Source organism: Miscanthus floridulus, chromosome 6 (genome assembly GCF_019320115.1).
Source record: "Miscanthus floridulus cultivar M001 chromosome 6, ASM1932011v1, whole genome shotgun sequence".
Lineage (NCBI taxonomy): Eukaryota > Viridiplantae > Streptophyta > Magnoliopsida > Poales > Poaceae > Miscanthus > Miscanthus floridulus.
In genome coordinates this window covers 111,030,509-111,055,063 of record NC_089585.1, presented here as the reverse complement: position 1 = coordinate 111,055,063, position 24,555 = coordinate 111,030,509, and the positions used below count along the sequence as shown (strand labels likewise).

The following is a 24,555-nucleotide window of genomic DNA, read 5'->3' as shown; positions in this document are numbered from 1 at the left end:
CGTCATCATCATCATCGTCATCATCGACATCCTCACTGCTCACGTCCTCTCCCCGATCCCGTGCCTCCTGCTTCAGTCGTTTCGCCTTTTTCATCTCTTCCCTTGCTTTCTTGTCCCGCTCGACCGTGAGTCGATTCGCTGCCGCCACGACCTTGTCCTTCGGCAGTGGAACCGGGCTGTCCTTAAAGACCAGCACCCTCAGCTGGTCCCAATGTCATAAAGCAAGTGTTAAGAGAAAAAAGAACAAAGAAAAAAGAAAAGAGCATGGGAGAGGAGGGCTTACGAATTCAAAGAACCCAGGCTCCGGTCGCATTGGGGGGTGTCCGGGCACCGGATACACAATGTCAAGGACTCTGCCCGCAGAATCCTCCGTCGGCTCCGTTGCCTCCTTGATGCGCTGCGCCACTTCCGAGTAAGGGAGCGCCTCATCAACAAGCACCGTCCCCTCGTACGATATCCCAGGCATCATCCGATGCAGGGGAAGCACACGCGCCATCAGGGGTGCCACCCTCCTAGCATGGTAGGCACCGATGATCCCTGTCCCCTTTACACCCCGGCCCTTTAGGGCTTGGAGGGCGGAAAGAAGGTCGGTGATGTGTTTCTTGTCTTTGGACTGGACGCCCCAGCCCCACGACTCCGGAACTTCCACAATAAGACGCCCAGTATACTTCGGTAGGGTGGCACTCGCATCATCCCTAACATAAAACCACTGCAAGTGCCATCCCTTGTTGGATGTCGCCAGACGCATGTATGGGTAACCCTTCGACCGAGTATGGCGCAGATGAATACTGGCACATCCCATCGGCGCGTTCACTTCTTTCCCCCCAATCTTCCTCCTCGACAGACTAATGCTAAAGAAATACCGCCACAGATCAAAATGGGGATCGATCCCCAGGAAACCCTCACACAGGGCAACAAACGCTGCCATATGCTGAATCCCATTGGGAGTTAGATGCTGCAGCTCTACCTCATAGTAATCTAATAGCCCCCGAAGGAATCTATGCACGGGTACCCCGAATCCCCGCTCATAGAAGATGGCAAAAGAGACGACATACCCTTCAGGCGGCACTGGCTCACCCTCGTCGCCAGGAAGCAACCACTCCTGGACGGCAAACAGTGGGCGGAGAAGGCCACGATGGACGAGGCCCTCCAGACGCTGGGAGGTGATGCTGGATCTGCCCCACAACTCCATTAAAGCAGTAGGGGGGAAGGGCAGGCGCGAGCTTGACGGCGGCTGGAACACGAACGCAGACCGGTCGACGGTGGCGATGCGGGCGCAAGAGGCTGGGAAGATTAGCGGCGGATGTTTCAGAACGCAAAGGAAGGGGAGCGAAATACGGAACCCTGGGGGCGAACCCCGTAGTTTTATAAGGGGCAACGGATGCGAGAAGGACAACCGTCCACCTCAATCTCCAGGCCTGCCACGCGCGACACCGCGTCACGTCGCGGGACACGCGCCCGCAGTCCCTATCCTCTCACCCCAAAAATCTCGGCGGACGGTTCGCCTTCCCCAAGCGAATCTGGACTCTCTACCCACCGGGGAAACGCAAGCCACAAAGGCCTGTTCTTTTCTCTTTGGCCCACCTAGGGCCTAGAAACTCGCCGGCCGGCCCAACTAAGAAGGGATCCACGAACGATCCGCAATCAAGGGCAGAAGCACCAGTTAGGACAGCCCCGAATCAGTTCCCAGCGAACGGGACGCCACGACCCACTCGGAAAAACATCCAGTTGATAAAAAACTAAGTACTTTAGCCTTACCCACGAAGGGGCCGATATAACCCCCCGGGCGACTCTACTCGAATCACCCGGAGGCTCGGGGGCTACACCCATCAGGTGCGCTCGCGCGCACCCTCCGGCAAATTAACTTCGACGAAATCAAAAACACCCTCCAGGCGGTTCTACTCAAATCACCTAGAGGCTCGGGGGCTACTGTCGAGGACCTAATACCAGGGTACCCCAGAAGGTAGAGCCGATAACCACCGAACGTGAAAAACCTCTGGACGCATAAGGGTGCCATGTCATCCCTTGTTCAAGTGATGGGAGTTCGGTTCCGCCTCGCCCGACACCTTTGGGACGGGCTCAGTCTCGCCCGAGGGTCGAGGGATAAACTCCGTCTCACCCGACGCCTTTAGGGCGGGCTCGGTCTCGCCCGAGGGCTGAGGGATGGATTCCGTCTCGCCCGACCCCGAAGGGGCGGGGTCAGCCTCACCCGACGCCTTTGTGGGATAACCCTGCCTCGCCCAAAGGCTCAAGGCTAATCTTCGTCCCGCCCGACGCCTATAGGGCGGGCTCGGTCTCGCCTGAGGGCTGAGGGATGGATTCCGCCTCGCCCGATCCCGGAGAGATGGGGTTAGTCTCGCCCAAGAGATAGGGATTGGTCTCCGTCTCACCCGACGGCCAAAAACGAGCCTCGCCCTGGTCGATATCTGTACCTCATAATAATGGGTACAGGACGAGACAAGACGTTCGGGTCAACCATGGCTCCAAGGACCATACCCTACGCCCTGGCAGGAAAAGGACTGCCAGGGAACGACGGGACTGATGCTTTAGACCCTTTCGGGCGCCGCAGAACCCAAAAGGCATTACAGGTGCATGCATCTCGCCCTGTAGAGTTGTAGGCGCCGCCTTCAGCTCTGGGACACGGAACCCGACGAAGATATACGACAACCGCTACGCTCCAGGAAAGGATTTGCTATCTCCACGAACGACGGATATTCCGTCACCACGCTGTGGACCCGAGGGAGCGGCGCCCGCTTCCCGACCCCTCAGGCCTACCTAGTCAGAAGGCCTTAGCCATGGCGCTACATCGACCCCCGACCCCGCGTTCCTCCAACGAGGACTCATGGGAACCAAAAGGCGTGCGGAGCAAGGCTAGGGGAGGCTCATAAGTCAAAACCACTGTACTACAGCCTATGCCCTGCGTAGGGCAGCATTCTGTAAACTAACCTGACATCCTACAGAGACATCGACAACATTGTAGTCACTTATCTTCCTTCGCACTGAAGGACCTGACCGGGTAGACGTGAGCCACAAGACTAAGTAGAGTACGCGTCCTAGAGCTCTCACCCTTGTAAAGTCAGCCCCTTCATCTATAAAAGGGGATGCGCTTCCTCCATCATGGGGACGCCCCCCGAAAAATAAGACCGAACAAGAGAACGCACTCATACGCACGGCTACGAAGCTCTTGACCACCTTTCAACCCTTCCATCAGAGACTTGGGACCAGTCCCTCTCTCGATAGTTTGTACCCCTTACTACAGACCGTTCACGGTGCTAATAACACAAGCAGCAGCAAACTGGACGTAGGGACGTTCCGCCCGAACCAGTATAAATCTTGTGTCCTTTAGCGCACCATCCGAGCCTAACGCGCATTAATATAAATTTACTTGCCGGTGCTTGTACGAAACACCGACAATACCAAAACGCATGTACACCCACACCTATAGATAAGATTGTTATCCCTACCTATGCAAGTATACAACTATGTTTCCAAGACTTCGATAACTTCTTTGCTAAGTGAAATATGCAGACATACACCCATAGGTAAGATTGTGATCTCTACCCAGCAGCCCACTATAAAAATCAAACATATCTCTATAGAGCCAATCCCCTCAAATGATTGATTATTCGTATCGCTCACCGTCGATGGACAAACCACAAAATTCACTCGATTTCACTCCGGGTGATATGATAAATCTCTATCTCTACTATCTAATAATTATTAAAGAATAAAACGCTAGTTCCAACTTCCAGTATTCATACAAGTTAAATAAAATAACTCGTGTCGATGATACAGAGTTTGATTCTAAAATATAATAATATAATGGAACCTACGGTCACACTTGGTAACGAACAAAATTCCGGGAAACAAAGCCCTTGCTCCCCCGACGGGCCTCCACCATGAAACCTGTGGGCGAGAACCGAGAGGAGTAACGGCGTAACGCTCCACTTGGATGGGCTTTCACCACCACAGTCCGAGTTGGAAGGGATATACGATGAATCCATCCACCACAAGCGACAGTCCCGTCCCATCCTATAAATAGCAGACTGTGAGAGAGGGAGGGTGTCCCTCTCCGCTCCGTCCCAGGAAACCCGGTATAGGCCCTGTTTAGTTGCCGGCTGAATCGGCGCCGCCTGAATTTTGGCGTCGCTGTATTGTATTTGGTAATAATTGTTTAATTGTTGACTAATTAGGTTTAAAACGTTTCTCTCGCAAAGTACAATCAAATTGTACAATTAGTTTTTGATTTCGTCAACATTTAATACTCCATACATGTACCGGAGAATCTTTTTTTTATAGTGTCAAAGTGTACCACAAGTTTAATACAACGGAGATTTTTTTTTTATAGTGCCAAAGTTTGGAATCTGAGCTAACTGAACAAGGGCATAGCATCAAGGAACGTTTTTTTGTCGTGTTGATTGATCTCCCTCCCCTTTCGCCCCCGTCCTGCCGCCTGGCCTCACCCCAGAAAAAAAAGGGTGAGATGCTTTCCTCTCCTCTCGCTTCGATCCAGTAGGTTTGTAGGCTATTTCCTAGATCTTGTTTAGGCATTTGTCCATCTTGGAGTGGCAAAGTCCCTAGCTCCCACAACGGGTGTCTGCTGTGGGTTTTGATCATACTTTTTTTTGCATTCGAGAAAGCCCCGTGCTTTGTTGGAATCCGCGTGCTTAGGGATGGGTGGATCGTCTTCTCGCTTCAAGAACACGTCGAAATCCGTGGGATTGGAGGGATTTGTGGGGTTTTCTCTTCTCTTTTGGTTGGAATTGTGGGTTTTGATCTGTGTGGATTCTGTTGCAGGGGGCGAGAAGGGAAAGGGTGTGCTTGGGGGAGAGAGAAGGAGATGGCGCGCGATGCGGTGGACAAGGCGACTCCCATCGACGCGCAGCTGCGGCTGCTGGCCCCGCAGAAGCTCTCCGACGACGACAAGCTTGTCGAGTACGACGCCCTGCTCCTCGACCGCTTCCTCGACATCCTACAGGACCTGCACGGCGAGGACATCAGGGAGACGGTATATAAATGCTCCAATTGATTCCTGCCCACGGTGCTATTTGTTCCTTTCTCTTCGGTGCTGGCAATTGATTTAGGTGGTAGATAGCTCGATCATGCTTGAAAATCTGTTTATACTGTCATGCATGCATGGGTCGCGATAGCAGGAGAAATCAGACAGAGCATCTGGGCCTTGTCCGTTGTGTGTTTCTATGGTGATGTTCTTCCCATCTGTTTTGGTATTGCACTCTGGCGATGGGAATTAGTGCTGCATTTAACAAATCGTAGTAGCACTGGGGCTCCACGCATTTGTTCTACAGTTGCTGATCAATACTGTACTTGTTAGAGGAGTCAAGGGCATATTGGGCCTTAGCCCATTAGGGTTAATTAGTCGCTTGCTTAGGGGCCAAGTCAGACCTCTCTATATAATGAGAGGAGATGTATCAATCTAGAAAAAGCAAGAGATTAGAAGGAAATCCCTTCTCTCTTGCCGGCCATGGGCGAAGCCCCGCGGCCGGCCTCCCCCAGCGCCCTTGCAGCCCTAGCCGCCGCCCGTGAACAGTACCCGCGGTACTGTAGCGCCGCGGGTACTGTGGCGCGCCAGCCGCCGTCGCTCCCCTTGCCTCCTCTAACAGTACTAGTTCCCACTTTGTGTTTTATAGCCTTTGAAATTGGTACATCACCATGATGTTCAAAACTGGTGGGGTTATCATGATGTGTGGATCACTTGCACTATAATTATGGCCTTTTGATACTCTTGGGTTATTATGCCCTTGGAACTATTGTTGTTGCTGATACGAGCTAGTTTGCAGTTTAGAGTTATTGCCTTTTCTATCCATAATTAGTATGGTAAAATGATAAAAGGCTACCTTTTTCAATGCATCGAGCCATCGTCCTACTCCTATCACATATGCTATTTTATATTATCCTTTTTCCACTCAAGTAAGTCCCTTCTCCTTGCCCATTTTTTTTGGGATATCTGTTAGCCAATCTTTGATTAACATTCTGATGTGTGGCTTGATTTCTGTGCTCATTCGTTACACAGCAATTCCAGTTTGTTCACCAACTCACTCTACATTCGATGGAAAATTTATATTTTTTGCAAATGCTATAAAGTTTCCCTTTTTGTGAACAGGTGCAAGAATGTTACGAGTTAGCTGCTGAGTATGAGAATAAGCTTGACCCCAAAATGCTGGATGAGATTGGGAATGTGCTGACCAGCTTGGATCCTGGAGACTCCATTGTCATAACAAAGTCATTCTCACACATGCTTATCCTGGCAAACTTGGCTGAGGAGGTACAAATTGCGTACCGCAGGAGAATAAAACTGAAGAAGGGTGACTTTGTTGATGAGAACTCAGCAACAACTGAACCAGACATCGAGGAGACACTAAAGAGGCTTATGCATCAGCTTAAGAAGTCCCCTCTGGAGGTATTTGATGCTCTCAAGAATCAAACTGTTGACCTCGTCCTGACTGCACATCCAACTCAGTCAGTCCGGAGATCACTGCTCCAAAAGCATGGCAGGTTTGTCTTGAAGCTTTCTGAACTGTTAGATCTCAGGATGAGATTTAATCGATGGAATTGAATATTTGCTATTCAGAAATGTTGGTTCTGTTTGTTCTTTATGCACTATGCACCAGAGCAATGCAGTTTGTTCACACTGACATACCGCTTTCATAGAAAACCTGATGTTTATTTGACCACTTTTTTTTTTAATGTGCAAGTCTTCTTTGCATGGTTTTGCGGTAGTCTGCCTTTTAAGAAACAACAGCAATAGAAAAAGAAATATTTCTCGAGGCATGTTGTTATATGTGCCTTTTCGATGCCTTAGATTCTTCACCTTTCAATGTGCAGGATAACTGTTTAACTCAACTTTATGCAAAGGACATCACTCCATATGAGAAACAGGAACTTGATGAAGCACTCCAAAGAGAGGTAATTTGCTTAGATATTTTGGTATATTAGTGTTGTATAATACTATTTATGTAATCAGGAAATCTTTGTCACCTTCACCAAATATATATTTATATGATTCTAAATATGATTCTAATATACTGTTTCATTTCTTATTTACAGATTCAAGCTGCCTTTAGAACTGATGAAATCAGGTGGGCGCCTCCTACTCCGCAAGATGAAATGCGTGCTGGAATGAGTTATTTTCATGAGACTATATGGAAGGGTGTACCCAAGTTCTTACGCAGGGTCGACACTGCTCTTAAGAACATTGGCATAAATGAGCGGTTGCCATATAATGCCCCTATCATTCAGTTTTCTTCTTGGATGGGTGGTGATCGTGATGGTACATGGCATTCTCTCTCCCTTTTTTTTGGATAGTATATTTGATGATATGCCGAATCATGCAACTGTAGTTCACAAGAAAGAAGTGCAAATATAACTCTGAACTGATATCCATGACATTGACAGGGAATCCAAGAGTGACGCCAGAGGTTACAAGGGATGTATGCTTGTTGGCTAGAATGATGGCTGCTAATTTGTATAATGCCCAGATAGAAGACCTGATGTTTGAGGTAAAAATAAGGGCACTTTTTTTTTTAATATTGTAGTGATACGAGTCTCATAAGATTTAATTTTATCGCATGCAGTTATCTATGTGGCGCTGCAGCGATGAGTTACGTGTAAAGATCGATGAGTTATACCATTCCTCCAAGAAAGATACAACAAAACACTATATAGGTGCAGATTATATTATGATATTTTTGTTAAACACATCCTTGCCTATCATCTGCTGCAAAATATTTTACCAAACTAGTCGCCAACCTGTTCTTTCCAATGGATGAAATAGCTATATGTTTTATATACTACCTCCATCCAGAAAAGAATGCAATTCTAGTTCTACTCTTAGTCAAACAATCTAAAGTTTGACAAAGTTTATAGAAAGAGTATCAATAATTATGACACCAAGTAAGTATACTATGAAAATGTATTTCGTGACAAATCTAATGATACTTATTTGGTATCATGAATATTGATATCTTTTTTGGCACAAAACTAGTCAAACTTGAGATGGTTTGACTTGGTAAGTTGGTATAATGCTAGAATTGCACTCTTTTCCGGAAGGAGGGAGTATCATATTGCTTATGATTAATATGGATCCTCATCATAACCATAAAAGTGTGGTTCCAGTTTGATAGTTCATTCACGGTTTACAATAAACTGCATGAATCTATGCTGCTGAAGACTAATTTGAGACATGCAGATCAGGATTCTAGTCTAAGTGGTTCTAACCCAAGTCAGCAATTGGGGGGGAAATAGGCAGGCAAATCCATATTCCAAAAGGGTTGGGCTGTAAGAATCAGAAACGGTTACCTCACAAAAAAAAGAATCAGAAACATTAAGGATTTGAAACATGCAATAAAACTAATGTAGTTAGCTTAATAAATATGATCATGAAGCAATATAATATCAAGAAACAGCTATGTCATCAGGAGTTGCATGGATATATGTGCTTTCTTGCCAAGATAGGCTGCATTTGGATCATGTTTCGTTCTCTGGATTTGTTTCTGAGGCGCGTGGATGTCTGTTTCTGTCGGTCTACTATGTTTAATATATTGGAAAGAACCATATCACTATGGATTTTGTTTAAAGACAAATTCTTGGCCATTTTCGTGCAGACTGATATTTAGGATGACATTTTTGGCAGCAACTGACATGATATTGATGCATGCTGACATGCTCTTCTTGGATGCAGAGTTCTGGAAACAAGTTCCTCCCAGTGAACCTTACCGTGTGATTCTGAGTAATGTCAGAGATAAACTCTACAACACATGTGAACGAGCATGCCATTTATTAGCTAGTGGGTTTTCTGAAATTCCAGAGGAAGCAACCTTCACCGATGTTGAACAGGTATGTAAAGTGAAAACAGTAGTGTTCATTTGATGTTCCTGGCTAGGATAAAAAAAAATTAATCTGTACCATACACTTTTAGTGCTATATTAAGATTGGATTCTATCATTCTATGGTGTACTGTAACAGGTTGAAACATCCCCAAGATAAAGGATCTTTGTAACTGTTTCAGGATATATTATGTTTTATGGATTCATGTCTCGATTGAATCTTTTTTCTCTTGCAGTTCTTGGAGCCGCTTGAGCTCTGTTACAGATCTCTCTGTGCCTGTGGTGATCGCTCTGTTGCAGATGGAAGCCTTCTTGACTTCTTACGGCAAGTGTCTACATTTGGACTATCCCTTGTTAGACTTGATATCAGGCAAGAATCTAACCGGCATACTGATGTTATGGATGCTATAACTGAATACCTCGGCATTGGATCATACTGTAAATGGCCAGAGGAGAAACGCCAAGAATGGCTACTATCGGAACTTAATGTAAAGAGGCTGTTATTTGGTCCTGACCTTCCCAAGTCGGATGAGATTGCTGATGTTCTAGATACTTTACACGTATTAGCTGAACTTCCTTCAGACAGCTTTGGTGCATATGTAATATCTATGGCGACAGCTCCCTCAGATGTTCTTGCTGTCGAGCTCTTGCAGCGTGTATGTCATGTGAAAAACCCACTGAGAGTTGTGCCATTGTTCGAAAAACTGGCAGATCTTGAGGCAGCACCCGCAGCTTTAGCTCGGCTGTTCTCTGTTGAATGGTACAGAAACAGGATCAATGGCAAGCAGGAAGTTATGATTGGGTATTCAGATTCTGGCAAGGATGCTGGTCGTTTCTCTGCTGCTTGGCAACTGTACAAGGCACAAGAGGAGCTCATTAATGTTGCTAAGTTGTATGGGGTTAAGTTAACTATGTTCCACGGACGAGGTGGGACTGTGGGAAGAGGTGGGGGCCCTACCCATCTTGCTATACTGTCACAACCTCCAGAAACTATTCATGGATCACTTAGGGTAACTGTTCAAGGTGAAGTCATTGAACAATCTTTTGGAGAGGAGCATTTGTGCTTTAGAACCCTGCAACGTTTCACAGCTGCTACTCTTGAACATGGTATGCATCGTCCAATTTTGCCAAAACCAGAATGGCGTGCTTTAATGGACGAAATGGCTATTGTTGCCACAAAGGAATACCGATCAATTGTGTTTGAAGAACCACGCTTTGTTGAGTATTTCTGCCTTGTAAGTCTTCAGTTTTCTTTGCTTGTGTTTTCCTTTTGAACACACCTTTACTTGTCTTTATATTGTTATTATGCAAATACCACTATGAGATTTTAATTGTAGCTTTTATTTAGTCCTTGGCATTTCACTCTTGTTTTTGTTAGTTCAGAATTCATCTAGCTAGTCCTGAAGGTTAATATACTGTTTCATTTCGTTTTTTACTGTCATGTCATTACTCCTTGTAGTACCCTATAAATTTATTATTTTTTGGTAATGGGTCCATTTTTTGGCAAACAGATAAGGGCTCAAAGCTGGCCCTTGATGTAGTCCTATCCTAATCGGGAAGTCATCCGTGTCTCCATCAGTGTTCGAACAAGTGATGGAGACACAGATGACTTTCCGATTAGGATAGGACTACATCAAGGGTCAGCTTTGAGTCCTTATCTATTTGCCTTAGTGATGGATGAGGTCACAAGGGACATACAAGGGGACATCCCTTGGTGTATGCTTTTCGCGGACGATGTAGTGCTAGTTGATGGAAGTCGGACAGGAGCGAATCAGAAACTGGAGTTATGGCAGGAGACTTTGGAGTCCAAAGGTTTTAGACTCGGTAGAACTAAAACTGAGTATATGAGATGTGACTTCGGCACTACTACTCGGGAGGAGGAAGATATTAGTTTGGAACGTCAAGTAGTGTCTAGGAAGGATACCTTTCGATATTTAGGATCAATGCTACAGAGAGACGGGGATATTGATGAAGATATTAGCCATAGAATCAAAGCAGGGTGGATGAAGTGGCGCCAAGAATCTGGTGTCCTATGTGACAAAAGGGTACCACAGAAGCTAAAAGGCAAGTTTTATAGGACGGTGATTAGACCTGCTATGTTGTATGGTGCAGAATGTTGGCCTACGAAAAGACGACATGTTCAACACATAAGTGTCGCGGAAATGCGTATGTTGCGTTGGATTTGCGGTTATACAAGAAGGGATCGAGTTCGGAACGATGATATCCGTGATAGATTAGGGGTAGCACCAATTGAAGAAAAGCTTGTCCAACACTGGTTGAGATGGTTTGGACATGTCCAACGGAGACCTCCAGAGGCACTGATGTGTAGTGGAATCCTAAGCCAAGATAGTAACGTGAAGAGAGGCGGAGGAAGACCGAAGTTGACTTGGGTAGAGGCAATAAAAGGAGACTTGAAAGGATGGAATATATCCAAAGACTTAGCCTTAAATATGAGTGCTTGGAAAACAACTATTCACGTGCCTAAACCTTGATTGCTTCTGCTGGGTTTCAACTCTAGCCTACCCCAACTTGTTTGGGACTTAAAGGCTTTGTTGTTGTTGTTGTTGGGTCCATTTTTCTGCATAACTAATCCTGGCATTTGTGTCTTTCAAATAGGCAACGCCAGAGATGGAATATGGTAGGATGAATATCGGAAGCAGACCATCGAAAAGAAAGCCAAGTGCAGGCATTGAATCACTGCGTGCAATTCCATGGATCTTTGCTTGGACGCAGACTCGGTTCCACCTACCAGTGGCTTGGTTTTGGCGCAGCATTCAAGCATGTCTTGGATAAGGACATACGGAATCTTCAAACCCTTCAAGAGATGTACAATCAGTGGCCATTTTTCAGGGTTACGATAGACTTGGTTGAGATGGTGTTTGCCAAAGGTGATCCTGGTATAGCGGCTCTGTATGACAAGCTTCTAGTTTCAGAGGATTTGTGGTCATTCGGCAAGCGTCTTAGAGCCAACTATGAAGAAACAAAGCAACTTCTTCTACAGGTGATTGTCTTAGATCTTCTTGCATCTGTTACGGACTGCTAGAGTTGCATGTAGACTGTGATGCCTCTACCAGGCTTGAACATTGTGCATCTGAATGAGTAGATAATTAAGTTAATTCGTAATCTATAGCCACATCATGCCCAACTAATTCCAGAGAATGTTTAGATACAGCTCAAACTGGTAGATTAACAAGGAGAAAATGGTTCTGCATCTTGTTCTTATCTCACATTCTCACCCACTGCATTGTGACCTGGTGAATTTCAGGTTGCTGGGCACAAAGACCTTCTGGAGGGCGACCCTTACCTGAAGCAGAGGCTGCGCATCCGCGACTCTTACATCACCGCACTGAACGTTTGCCAATCTTACACGCTGAAGCACATCAGGGACCCTGGCTTCCAGGTGAACCCGGGGCCTCACCTGTCGAAGGACATCATGGACATGGGCAAGCCAGCTTCGGAGCTCGTGAAGCTCAACACCACAAGCGAGTACGCCCCGGGACTGGAGGACACCCTCATCCTGACCATGAAGGGCATCGCTGCCGGAATGCAGAACACCGGCTGAAAGAACAAGAATCCAGTGCCTTCTTTAGTCTGAGTTCATGTATCTATCGTAGGGGGGTCATGGCGTGAACCGGTTAACAAGAAGACGGCTGCACACCTGGATATGGGGGATTACCTGTTTAGCAGTAGTAGTATTACTATACGCTATGCTATATCGAACTCCTATGTATGAGCCTGCACTAGCTTTTGGATCATAGCTTGTTAAGTAATGCGCAGGGCATCTTGTTACGGTGAAATGACTCTGTGCTGTGCTTGGTGCTGGGCTGCTGGCATATTTGTGCCGAGGAGTCTATTGAATTGCTTGGATCATTGTATCTTCTCTGTCGTGAGGTATCTTGTCGAATACTACGTACTCTGGGCTAACGGACAGGCTGTAGAGACTAGGGAGGCGCGCGGCGTGTATCACGCACGCGCGGCGGTCCCTGGAAGCTGCGGAGGGCCGGAGCCCGTGGGCGTGCACGCGCAACAGGGGCTTTGTCATAATCCATTTTTTTTCTAATTCTAATTTACACTAGCATCTACAACATGAAATCAGCTAGAGCTAATAATGTACTACGTATTATTTATTTAAACCTGTAGATGTTAATATCAAATTTGGGTTTTTAGCATAAAAAACAAAGTGATCTATGTAATTTAAAACGGATCAACGGAGAGAGAAGCCCCATTGCTTCTTTATCATCATCAGTGTTTAAAACACAAAAACAGTCGCGACGTAGTACTACTATTATTCCAAAGTTGATCGTTGTACTTTATACGGTTTGAGTTCTGGGATTGCCCGTATCTAGTCTAGGAATGATAATGTCGTGCGTTTCCGTTGCGCTCGAATTTTTGCGGCCTGCCCTCTTGGGCCCTTCTCGCATGGCTCCATGTCTCGGGTCCCCGGCGCTCCCGCTCGGACTTGCCACGCTATCATAACTCGCTCGCTCATGTTCGGTCGCACTGGTAGTCTTGTACAGTACCGGGCCGGCGGACCGCGGTGAGCATGAGCATGACCAAACCGTGCCGTCGATGCACAGACACAGACGGTGAGCATGACCAAACCGTGCCGTCGATGCACACGTCTACAGGTCAGTCCATTCATGCCAAACCACAGCAGCACACGAAGAGGAGATCCGACGACCGTTCTCACACAGGCACTGTACCACTCTGCTCCCTCCGAATCGATGGATAGCCTGGCCCTGGCGGTGGCGGCCCCGTCTCGCGGCGCCGGCACAGCGGCAGCCGGCAGGGGCCAGGGCGCCAGGCACCGGCGCATCGCGGAAGTCGATGCCCTGGGGGCGGGCGGACTGTTGCGCCCGCGCGGGCGCAGCCGACCCGAGGAGGCAGACCGCCCGGCGAGCGGAATGGACCGTAGCGAGTCATCGTGCAGCGTGAGACCGACGACGGGCCGGAGCCGCGACCGGATTCCGGAGCACTGCACTGTACCGTATCCGCGGCAGCCTCAGATGTTGACTACGTCTCCCCCCTTGGCCTCCTCTGCGTTCATTCACTCACTCACTCATCCGGCCGCTAGGGCTACCTCTGCGACGAGCCTGACGGGGCGGCTGCCACTGACGCGCACGGCAAAAAGAGGCAGCCGGACCCGATGGCCAGAGCTTAAAAGTGGCAGGGGGACCGCCGGACCGGGCCATGCTCTCTGTCTCTGGCCTCTGCTCTCCGCGCGCTCCGACGCCGGCCCGGCCGTACCCGCGGCGGCGATCTCCATTTATTGGCGGTGACGCGCCCACGTTCTCTTGCCCTTGTCCGCACCGCATCAATGGATATGGATCCGATTCCGATGGACTGGACGGACGCACGCACCCGAGGCGACGACGCCCACGCCGCAGTTGGTTTTTGTTTGGAGCCAGAGAAAACAAGCTCTACCACTGGCACTGCACGAGACGGAGATAATACAGGCTCACAGGTCACAGCTCTGCTTGCTCAGTGGTACTACTAGTGCCAGCACGGGAACACTGTTGGACCGCCAGCATGAAATGCCCACCGCGCACGTACTGCTCTGTCTCTGCTCCTTCCGTCCCAAATCAACTGTTGTTTTTTATTTTCACACTATAACTTTAACTAGATTTATAGAAAATACATATAAATAACATTTATACCTCCAAATAAATTTATTATAAAAATAAATTTGACGATCTATCTAATAATATTAATTATGTATTATAAATATTAATATTTTTTACTAAAATTAGTCAAAGGTATTTTTTGATAAACGAGAACGACAGTCGTTTTAGGTCCGAGCGAGTACTCTCTGGTATCTAATCAATGTCACTGGCTACGCGGATTGCGGGTCGGCCTACGGGAAAACAACGTTTAATGTTGTAAACAGTGTGACTCTGACGGTACAAACGAGTGCAACTGTACAGCAAGGTTTAATTTGGACCCTCGTTAGGGCGTTCTCAATGCCAATTTGCAAAATAGCTAGCCAGACGAGACTTAGAAATAATAAAAAATAAACACTTTAATGCAGGGGTTATGTGAGCTGTGAGAGAGTTATTTCTAGGATATCGTGTTAGACTAGCTATTTAAGAGTCGCTAGTTATTTGATCTCTCTTCTTGATAACCAATAGAATTCTTCCTAAACTAGCTATTTAGGAACCATTGGAGACGGCACGTAGACGACTGTTGTTTCTGTATGAACCAATACATACGAGTACATTTCAACAACATTTTTTCTTGGCCCAATCAAGTCCGCTGTTCAGGACAAGGTTTGAGCACTACAGTACTCATCAGTGTGCACTGCTGGATGGATGGAGTAAAGAAGCACTGAGAGTTATTGAAACTATTATATATGTCTTCCCGCGTGGTTCCAAAATGGCATGTGCGGCGACTGATCAAAAGAAGTACTAGTACTGTTACATTTGTGACCTGTTGAGTTGTTTGCAAAAATTAACAGTATGTTTCTTTTAACTTCGGGTTGTGGATTCTAGTCTTACATTCAAGCTGAAGCTTACACAGACGTGGCGTTCCTAAAAAGAGAATGTTCGCATCTAACTCCAGTTACACCATAATCTACTCAACTGAATCCCACAAGTTTACAGCTTTTTATAACCCACAGACCACAGGTCCAAAGCTAAAACAAATTGGCCCCTAAAGCTTACTACTCCCCATGTCTATTCTCATGGACTGTACGTGGTCGCTGTTTTATTCTACTCCATAACCAAAGTGCAAAATTCTAAAGTATCACTTTTTGCCTTTTGGACTAACAAGAAAAAGGCAACATGGTTTGGTTTTTCCAACCTAAGCAACACCTTCTTTTGTCCTCACCAAAAACCAGTACACTACGGGCGTCCTTTTCTCTAGTCCCAGGACTATAGACTAAAATAGGAAATAAAATAATGTTTGTTTCTAGGGACTAAAAGAGACTAAAGAGGAGGAGAGAGACTATAAGGGAGGAGAGAGAGGGAGGGGTATGTGCTGTAAAGGGTCTATTAGTCCCAATTAGCAGCCCCTAAGGAACTACTACATTTTAATCCCCAGTCTCTGTTTTAGTCCCTGGTGTTTGGTTTCAATGGACTAATTGGGACTAAAATTTAGTTTTTAGTCCCTTCTCCCATGGAAAAGAACACACCCTATCATTTTTATAGGGCCAAAGGTGTAAAATGCACGGCAAAAGCTTCTTTCTTTCCACGATAAAGAAAAAAGATATAGATTCTTGTTTTGGGTTGTTTTATGTCGTAAAGGCAGCCATCCATTGGAAAGTGTGGAAGGTGCCTTTGCATTTTCTTAGTAGGTCGGTTTCTTAGTAAACAAGCCACGTTCGCGTTGACACTTGAAGCCAACGTTCTGGCCAAAACGGAATATATAGGCTTTACATTTTAGTTACAAGAAAGCATATGTAAACCAGACAAAGTATTCTTTTGCAGGACTTTGTGGAAATGGTATTGAATATGTTTGGATACTTGCAAAAGAAACCTCGTGATGGAACCCATATATAAGGGTTGTGACAAACATTCATAGACTACAATCAAACACTTGGTGATATGTACATTTATAATTTATCGGATGCTTCAAATATGTACATACTAGTCTATAAATTCTCGCTATATTTGAAACCATAACTAATAAAAAATAATTACCCTCATGTTCTATATTTCTCTATTTTTTTTATTTTCTAAAAATACGCATGCATGGCTTGTTTGATTGGTGCTCTAGGAAACATGACTGCCCAGGCCAGGGGAGGAACCAGGGCCCGGGCTGCCCGAGCTGCAGCCCGAGGCGAGTCCATGTAGCCCCTGAAACATATGTGGTGTTTAGCCTAAAAAACTATGATCTTAATTAGACAGAATGAGGTCTAAGAAGCAAGATCAGACTGTTTTAAACGTGAATCAGCAGCTCAGCCCGGGGCGCAGCCCCGTTCTGGATCCGCCCCTGGCCCAGGCAACAACAATATCCAGCCAAAGGCAAGCAAATTTGGAAGCCTGGAATTGCTATCGGGCTCACGCAGTTTTTCCAAGGTCGAAACCAAATAGGCCCTGGATCCTATATCAGTTTTTCTTCTTTGCATAGAACCTTCATATTTATTTGGTCATTATAGAGTTATCGATTAATACCTTGTATATGTTTTTCGTGTATCCATAGTTTTTGTCTCTCTGCATGGCACCTCCATGGCTCCATGAGTCTTGAAAGCATTTAGTTCAAATCTTCGCTTAAATTATGGTGGCCCTTATTGTATCCCATGTTTTGTGCTGTCGTAAATCTAGATTTTAACTTTTAATTTTGCTTTGATTAGTTGCTATAATTTTTTATCCCCAAGTTAAGTCAAAATATGGCGCCTATTGTAAATTTAATTCAAAACTCCTTTTGTATTTTTTTTTAAAATAGGGATTTAAAGATATAGAAATGTGCTCTCAATTACTACTACTATGTCATAAAGGGAAGCCTGCACCATAGCATTCAAGAACAGTGGTAGAGCATGAACTGAGATTTAGGAGGGGCGGTCGACGATGCTAACCTCAAGAGATTATTATTGAAGCCTAATAATAATAGTTTACCCCAAAAGCATCTTAATATACCAAGGGGGCAACAGCCATCTTGGGTCTACTAACCACCTCCATTGCTCAAGAATCGAATTTTCTTATCAAAGATTATGTGTGTCATAATTTTATTTTATTTTTAAAGTAGTGCTTAAAATTTGTACTATTAGTATCTATGTCAAAATGTTTGAGTTACAACATGTATACATGGTTTACATTAGCTTTTTTTATATATATCGGTAGTAATTGAAGTGGGTAATTTAGAAACACGTATAGTCATAATTTATGGTTATTTAAATATTTTCCATATTAGCATATGTTAGTATTTAGATATACTTTAATTTAGTTTGAGGGGATACTTTAGTCTACGTTTCATCATGGTAGAAAGTGGTAATTTATATGCAAATTTTGAGCATTACTAAAATTATCTGTCATAATGGCATGATGGATAATTTATGCGGTTAGTTTATGTGTATTATGTTTTATAATGGCATGGGCGGGTAATCTGGCTATAGATTTGGAGGTTACTTTATGTTGTCTTTCGTAATAGCAGAGGTGAGTAATGTTTAGAAAAATCAAAATAGACATGGTGGCTATTATTATCAACGATGGTTAGAGTCTATCGAATTGATGGTTAGATTTTTATGATTTTTTGAAAACTTTTAGGATTTATCATTTTCTCTAGTGTTTCTCATGAGAATTAACACTAGAAACATTCAATTAGTTAAATGGAGATTTTAGAAAAAAAAATGTTTCTCACCTAGAATCTAGTAAAACGGAAGTACCAAAGGAAGAAAAATTGATGCATCACACATGCCCTGATGATAAGATGATAGGTAAGTCGTGGATAATCCCAGAGCTAAACATGCACCCGCATTGAGATTATTCCAAAAGATTAAAGAAGACCAAAAAGTTGGATGGGCATCCATGGACTTTTGGGTAAAATAATGGCACATGCTTGGATACGGTGGAAGTGGGATCGACGAACCTAGAAAAAAGAAAGAAAGAAAAGGGACAGGGAAAGGCCACTGCCGTGCTCGCTCTTTTGCTTTATTCTAACCAGGAGACTAGTTTAAGGGTCTCTTTGAACCTATTGATGTTAATAATTAGTAACTAAAATTAATACTAGTAGGCTCAAACAGGCCTGTTAATAAACTAACTAGTAACTATTAGCTTGTTGCACTAGCAGCTTTGAGATTACTAATAGGTGATGTGTGACAAACACCTATTAGCAATTAGCAATATATCAGTAGGTGGTTTCAAATAGCCTCCGCTAATAATTATCTAATTAATAGCTAGTATCTACTCCCTCCGTTCCTTAATATAAGCCATATAGTTTTTAGCACTAATATTAACGCACGGCTTAGGAAAGGACGTGAGACCGAGAAAAAAAAAGGAAAATCAGGCAATCTTTTCTCTCCCAATCAGATTGCTTCCTAAATCTAAGGGATTGGTTGGGGCATGTGATATGTACGGTAGGAAGGTTTCCAAACTAATCGACGTGGGAGTTGATACGTACCTATATTTTGGAATTTTCTTTAGACATCTATATGGATTATATTAAGAAACGGAGGAAGTATTATCAACTAGTATTAGTAGGTGAAGTACCCTGCATCCAAATAGGCCCTAATCTCAAATTAAAGTGAGCGGTACGTCAGCTCGGATTTCCGGAGCAAGACATCCATCTCTATCAGGATAGTAGTAGAAGTAGCAGTATCGTATTACAAGAAATCCGGTGAAATCGTGTTTGGCTTTGTGCACACGACTGTAGCACGTTTTTATTAAGAGGATGAGAATTAAGTATAAAATCCCTTTTTGAACAAAGGGAAAATAGAGAAATTTTAGGGGATTGAAATTTATACGGAAATTTCTTATGAAGACCTTTGGACAAAGGATTGAGTTCTTAGGAATCTTATAACATTCTTATGAAACGACCTGTTTCATAAGAATTTGGAAGAGATTGTACTAAAAGCTTTGACCTCATGGAAAGCTTTACTCTCTCTCTCTCTCTCTCTTTCTATATTTTTTTCTACACTCTATTTAAATATTCAATCTTACAGTTTCTTGTGTTTTTCAATCTATATATTTCTACGTTTTTTCTACCTTTGCGTTTTCAGAATCCAAGCTAAAAGAGGCCCTTATTGCTAATGTCTGTGGTCCACTGTGTGTTATTGCGAAGTGCCGACCTGTACTCCATGCTGCAGCAGATTGTAATTTGTACCCCAGCACAATCAAGTCGTACTCGTACAGTCATTTAACGAGTAGGGCATCCAAACTAGTGGTGTTTCCTCTGTCCAAATGTTATTATAGTATTTAAATTTTATCCCACAAAAAAAAATCATTGTAGGTAAACATGTACTCTTAGTTCCCATTCATCTAAGATATAAAGTAAAAACACTATAGGTTAACTTTTTAAGGGGTAGTCGATCATTTGTCAATTACATCTCCAACTTCTAGTATGCGTCTCTTTGTACTCTCTCCATTCCAAAAAAAAAAACAATTCTCATTTTCCAAAAAAGTCAGATGATTTCAAACTTTAACAAAGTTATACAAAACGTATTAATAATTATAATACAAAATAAGTACCATTACATTAATTGCGGAATACATTTTTATAATAATTATATTTGAAGACATAAATGTTAATAGTAATTTTTCAAAAAAATAAATGTTGATACTATTCATTATATATTTGATCAAATTTGAGCTTGTTTGGCGGGTATAAGTTTTGTAATTGTATCTTCTTTAACTTTAACAGAGGGAGTAGGAGAGGAGGGTGTGAAAAGGTTTAAATTGTACTGCATGGATGCACACTATTCACAGATGAATGATTGAAATGAAATGAATGAATGCTGGCACGAAAAGCTCCTTCAGGCTTCAGTGATCAAAAGCTGCGTTTCACCAGACCGGCGAGAGTCACCGTTCATGTGTGCTTCAACTCAGGTTTATTTAGTTCATCCTTCCAAAGTTTACATCCTATCCTATTAAATATTTAGACATATATATATAGTATTAAATATAGACTACAAATAACTAATTATACAGATTACGACTACTTTACGAGACGAATTTTTTAAATATAATTAATTCATGATTTGACAATAAAGTGCTAACCAACACATATACTAATAATATATTAATTAGGCTTAATAAATTCATCTAGTAGTTTACTGATAGATTCTATAATTTATTTATTTTATTAGTATCAAACATCACCTCATGTAACATGCGATGGTGGATGTGACACCACGGCACTCTACACTCACCTCACTCTCCGAGCTAAAAGGTGATATGGCACAGCCTTTTGAAGTTGCCATTAGTTGGGGGACTTTCACTGAAGTTCCTTTTTTTTCCAGAACATGGCTTTCTCTAAAGTACTTTTCGGATTTGCTTTTCCTGCACTGTCCCCGCAGTCCACAGATTTTAAGCCCAGCCGAGGTCTGGCAGCCTTTCGCATATGATCATCACTGCATCGCCCAGAGCGACCCAGGAGTCTTTGTAAAAGCAAGGAAACAGCATGTACCTGCAGGAGTGCCCACCATCCGTTCCAAAGGGTTGGTTACACGTACGTTTCCTCTGATGCTTTGGGCAGGGGTTTAGGCGCCGGTGCTGGCAAAATATGTTGCAAGGCGATCAATATATTGAATACCGGTGCGGAGTGATCCATATATCACTCAGGGTGGCCAGTTAGCTTAGACACAGATGGTCGCGAGAAGGTAGGAGCAAGTTCATATTTTTCGACGTGCATTTGGAAAACATATCACTTTCAGTGTGTCTTAGCTCCCCTGCAATTTTCTCAGAAAGCTTGTACATCAGTTTGGCTAGAAAGATACAGTAGGTCGCCTATTGATACAGGGAAGAGGCAGACGAACAACCAAAGAAGAATATCAGGATGGGAATGCCTGCAACAGATTGTGTATATATAATGCCCGCAGGCTATGAAACAAAGTTACACTCTCTTTTCTTCTCCTATCAGGATGGCCAAAAGTTTATTGTTTAACATTGTCATGCGTTTTTCTTCCCGATTTTCCTCTTTTCTTCTCCTCTTTTGATATCGATGGAGCTCCTAAACAAAAAGAGGAGGACATAAGAGGGGCTGGATCGTCCTCCATGCTAGATCTACTGAAGTTGTTTGTTGATATGTTAACAAGAGTCAAAGGGTCGATTTTCCCCTCCCTGCTACTGTGCTACAGCCATCACTACAGCTACAGGAAATAAAAACCACCGTAGCTGAGCGCGTAGAGAATCAGGGCACGCGACCCACGCTCGGGCGAGGCGCCCCCATGCCTTCGCTTTTCCGCAACAGATTCCTCCCGGTCCACTTCCTCTCCCTTTGCCGTCCCAACCCCACACGCGCGCAACAGTGCTTTATAAAAACCGGCAGATTCTCCTCGAATCACAGGCTCCACCACATGCACGCACCCTAGAGTCCCCGATCGATCGTCATCGCGCCGGAAACAAAAACCAAATCACACAGCAAGTGACTTGATCACAGGAGTCCAATCCTCGCCCGCGCCGTAACCTTTTTTTCAGTTTCACTTTCACCAGTACCACCCCGCAGGCCGACCCGACCCAACCCACACAGTACAGCATCCGTCCATGCGTCTGCTGCGGCTCCCGTCTGTCATGGTCTTGTGACGGACGGGGGCCAGCCGAGGCCGAGGGCATTTAAGTAGCAACGACCCCTTCGTCCCCGCCCCCTAGCTCCCTGCCTGTCACCGCCCAGCCTCTCGCTCCGGAGTCCGGGCGGCCCTTTCCCATCCTCTCTAGCTACTACTAGCACTTCCTTTAACTGCTGTTTCCTTGCTTTGACGAAGCAGCACCAAATGTTGTCCCGCGTCGAGATGGCCCCCGCGGCCGGCGGGTTCAAGCTCTTCGGCAAGGTCATCACGCAGCTGTGCGCCGCCGAGAGCGCCCCGCCGGCGCAGGAGGCTGCTTCCGCGGCGGCGTCGAGGAGCACGGCCGCCTTCGCGCGGGAGAGGGACGATCCGGACGAGCGGGACCAGCCGATGGTGAAGCGGGAGGCGGCGGCGTCGGACCACGACTTCGTTGCGGACAAGCAGCAGCACTCCGACGACAGCAAAGGCCAGCAGCAGCAGCAGCACCCGCGCCCGCGGCATCATCAGCAGCAGCAGCATCAGGACACCGCGGAGGCGCGCGCCGCGGCGGCCGCGTCGTCGGCGCCGCCGCTGCCGTGCCCGCGGTGCCGGAGCCGCAACACCAAGTTCTGCTACTTCAACAACTACAACGTCAACCAGCCGCGCCACTTCTGCAAGGACTGCCACCGCTACTGGACCGCGGGCGGCGCGCTCCGCAACGTCCCCGTCGGCGCCGGCCGCCGCAAGAACCGGCCCCTCGGCCCCGCCGGCGCCGTCCCCGTTCCCGTCCCCGTCCCCGTGCCCGTGCCGGCCCACCACCACCTGCACCCCGCTCAAGCGGCGGCGGGCTTCGTCCTCGGCTTCCCCGGCCAGCACCCTTCCTCCCCGACGTCGCCGTCACCGGCCGTCTACGGCGAGCGGTGGCCGGTCTGCCCCGACCGCCGGTTCTGAGCTAGAACTGATCCTGACGTGACGATCCGATTGATCGAGCGCAGGCAGACCCCTCGGAATCGGATAGAGAGCTAGTAGGGTGGTTTGACTTGCGTAAGTTGCTGGTGATGAGGTGGGGAAGGCTGCCTTGTTTGTACGTTCTTCAAGCTTACGCAAAAAACACCAAAGTGGTATGGATTGATGGATGGATGGAGGACGACAAGGAAGTGGGTTCTGTTTTCTTCCCTTTTCTCTGTGTCTAGCTCGTCTGTTTCCTTCTGTTGTTTCCTGGCTTGGCTTTAGCTACTAGCTTACTACACCTTGCAGATGTGTGTAAGAAAGTGTAATTTAACAGCAGGGGGTAGGTTGAAAACTCAGCGTTCGTACTCAACTGAATGTGATGCTGTCGACGAAAGAGGGTTATCCACTGTGGTTGATTCGTCGGTGGGATGCGCGTAATTCGAAACTGGATAGTGATATAAGGCCCTGTTTAGTTCCTAAAAAATTTTACACAGTACCTGTCATATCGAATCTTGTGGCACATGTATGGAATACTAAATGTAGACGAAAAAAAAACTAATTGCACAGTTGGATGAGAAATCGCGAGACGAAACTTTCAAACCTAATTAGTCCATAATTAGACACTAATTACCAAATACAAACAAACGGGCTACAGTACCTAAAACCAAAAATTTTTGGCTTCTAAACGGGGCCTAAGGCGTAGAGACAGTGACTTAGACAGGTTTGGACCGTCTGATCGATATAATATCCTACGTCATGTGTCCTTGTTGTATTGTATTGAGTACGCGATATATGTAGATGTCGACTAGGTGACCCTTGCCTCTCCTTATATACTTTGGAGTAGGGTTATAAGAAAAGTATCATATTTGGTACTATACAATATCTTGCAGTGCACGTCGATTAGTGCCGTGCACGCCTTGATCTTGTGGGCTGGGCCACCTCTGACGATGCGGGCCATATCTTGTCTTATGGATACCGGGGGTCATATCCCCATAGCTAGTCCCCGAGCGCCTTGTATTCTTTGAGTAACGCTGTCTTGAACAAGTCCGAGCACTTTAACGTGAAGCCGATCAGTTTAACTCTTGATCCGAGCAGTGAAAGTCGAAACCGACCAGTTTAACTGATGACCTGGGCGGTGAAGATCGAAGCTGACCAGTTTAAGTTGTGACCTGAGCGGTGAAAGTCAGTGCCAACCAGTTTAACTGTTAGGAAACCTCGGATTTAGCCGAGTAAGGTTTGCTAGAAGGATGTAAGGGACTCAAGATAAATGTAAAAAATTTTCCACTTAGAAGAAGTGTAGCCACTTAGACTCCGTCAAAAAGGTAGGTAAATCAAGAAATAAGCACTACATTCACCGCCAGATGAAGTGTAGCCACTTAGTCCCCGAGCCTATTGGAAGATGAAGAATGAATCTTGTAGCAGGGTTAAAAGAAAAGAAGTCTAAAAGCTTACCGATATCATCTGACATGTGCGTATCAAGACCCCAGATATATTATCCAAGATCAGCACCCTGATCCGAACAGCATGGAGCAGTTTGATAGCACACCAATAAGACATAGTAAGATCCGACCACCAAGGGAGTCCTCAGCTTAGCTAACGATGCTTGCACGAAGAATCCGAGCACCGAGG

The 24,555-nt window shown here is 45.4% G+C and overlaps 1 protein-coding gene and 1 pseudogene across 1 annotated transcript; both read left to right on the top strand.

Annotated features, from left to right (window-relative positions):
- The first annotated feature begins 4,454 nt into the window (after nt 1-4,454).
- On the top strand, nt 4,455-12,718 carry LOC136456581 (phosphoenolpyruvate carboxylase, housekeeping isozyme-like; annotated as a pseudogene).
- Nucleotides 12,719-21,847: 9,129 nt separating this feature from the next.
- Nucleotides 21,848-23,384, top strand: LOC136459045 (dof zinc finger protein 5-like). The gene has a single exon (XM_066458947.1). It carries the CDS (start codon nt 22,204-22,206, stop codon nt 22,924-22,926), a length of 723 nt encoding a protein of 240 aa, XP_066315044.1. The 5' UTR covers nt 21,848-22,203; the 3' UTR covers nt 22,927-23,384.
- Nucleotides 23,385-24,555: the final 1,171 nt, after the last annotated feature.

Bases quoted from the DNA above. Each gene is read 5' to 3' on its own strand.
- LOC136459045 (XM_066458947.1), top strand. From the start codon at position 22,204: ATGTTGTCCCGCGTCGAGATGGCCCCCGCGGCCGGCGGGTTCAAGCTC.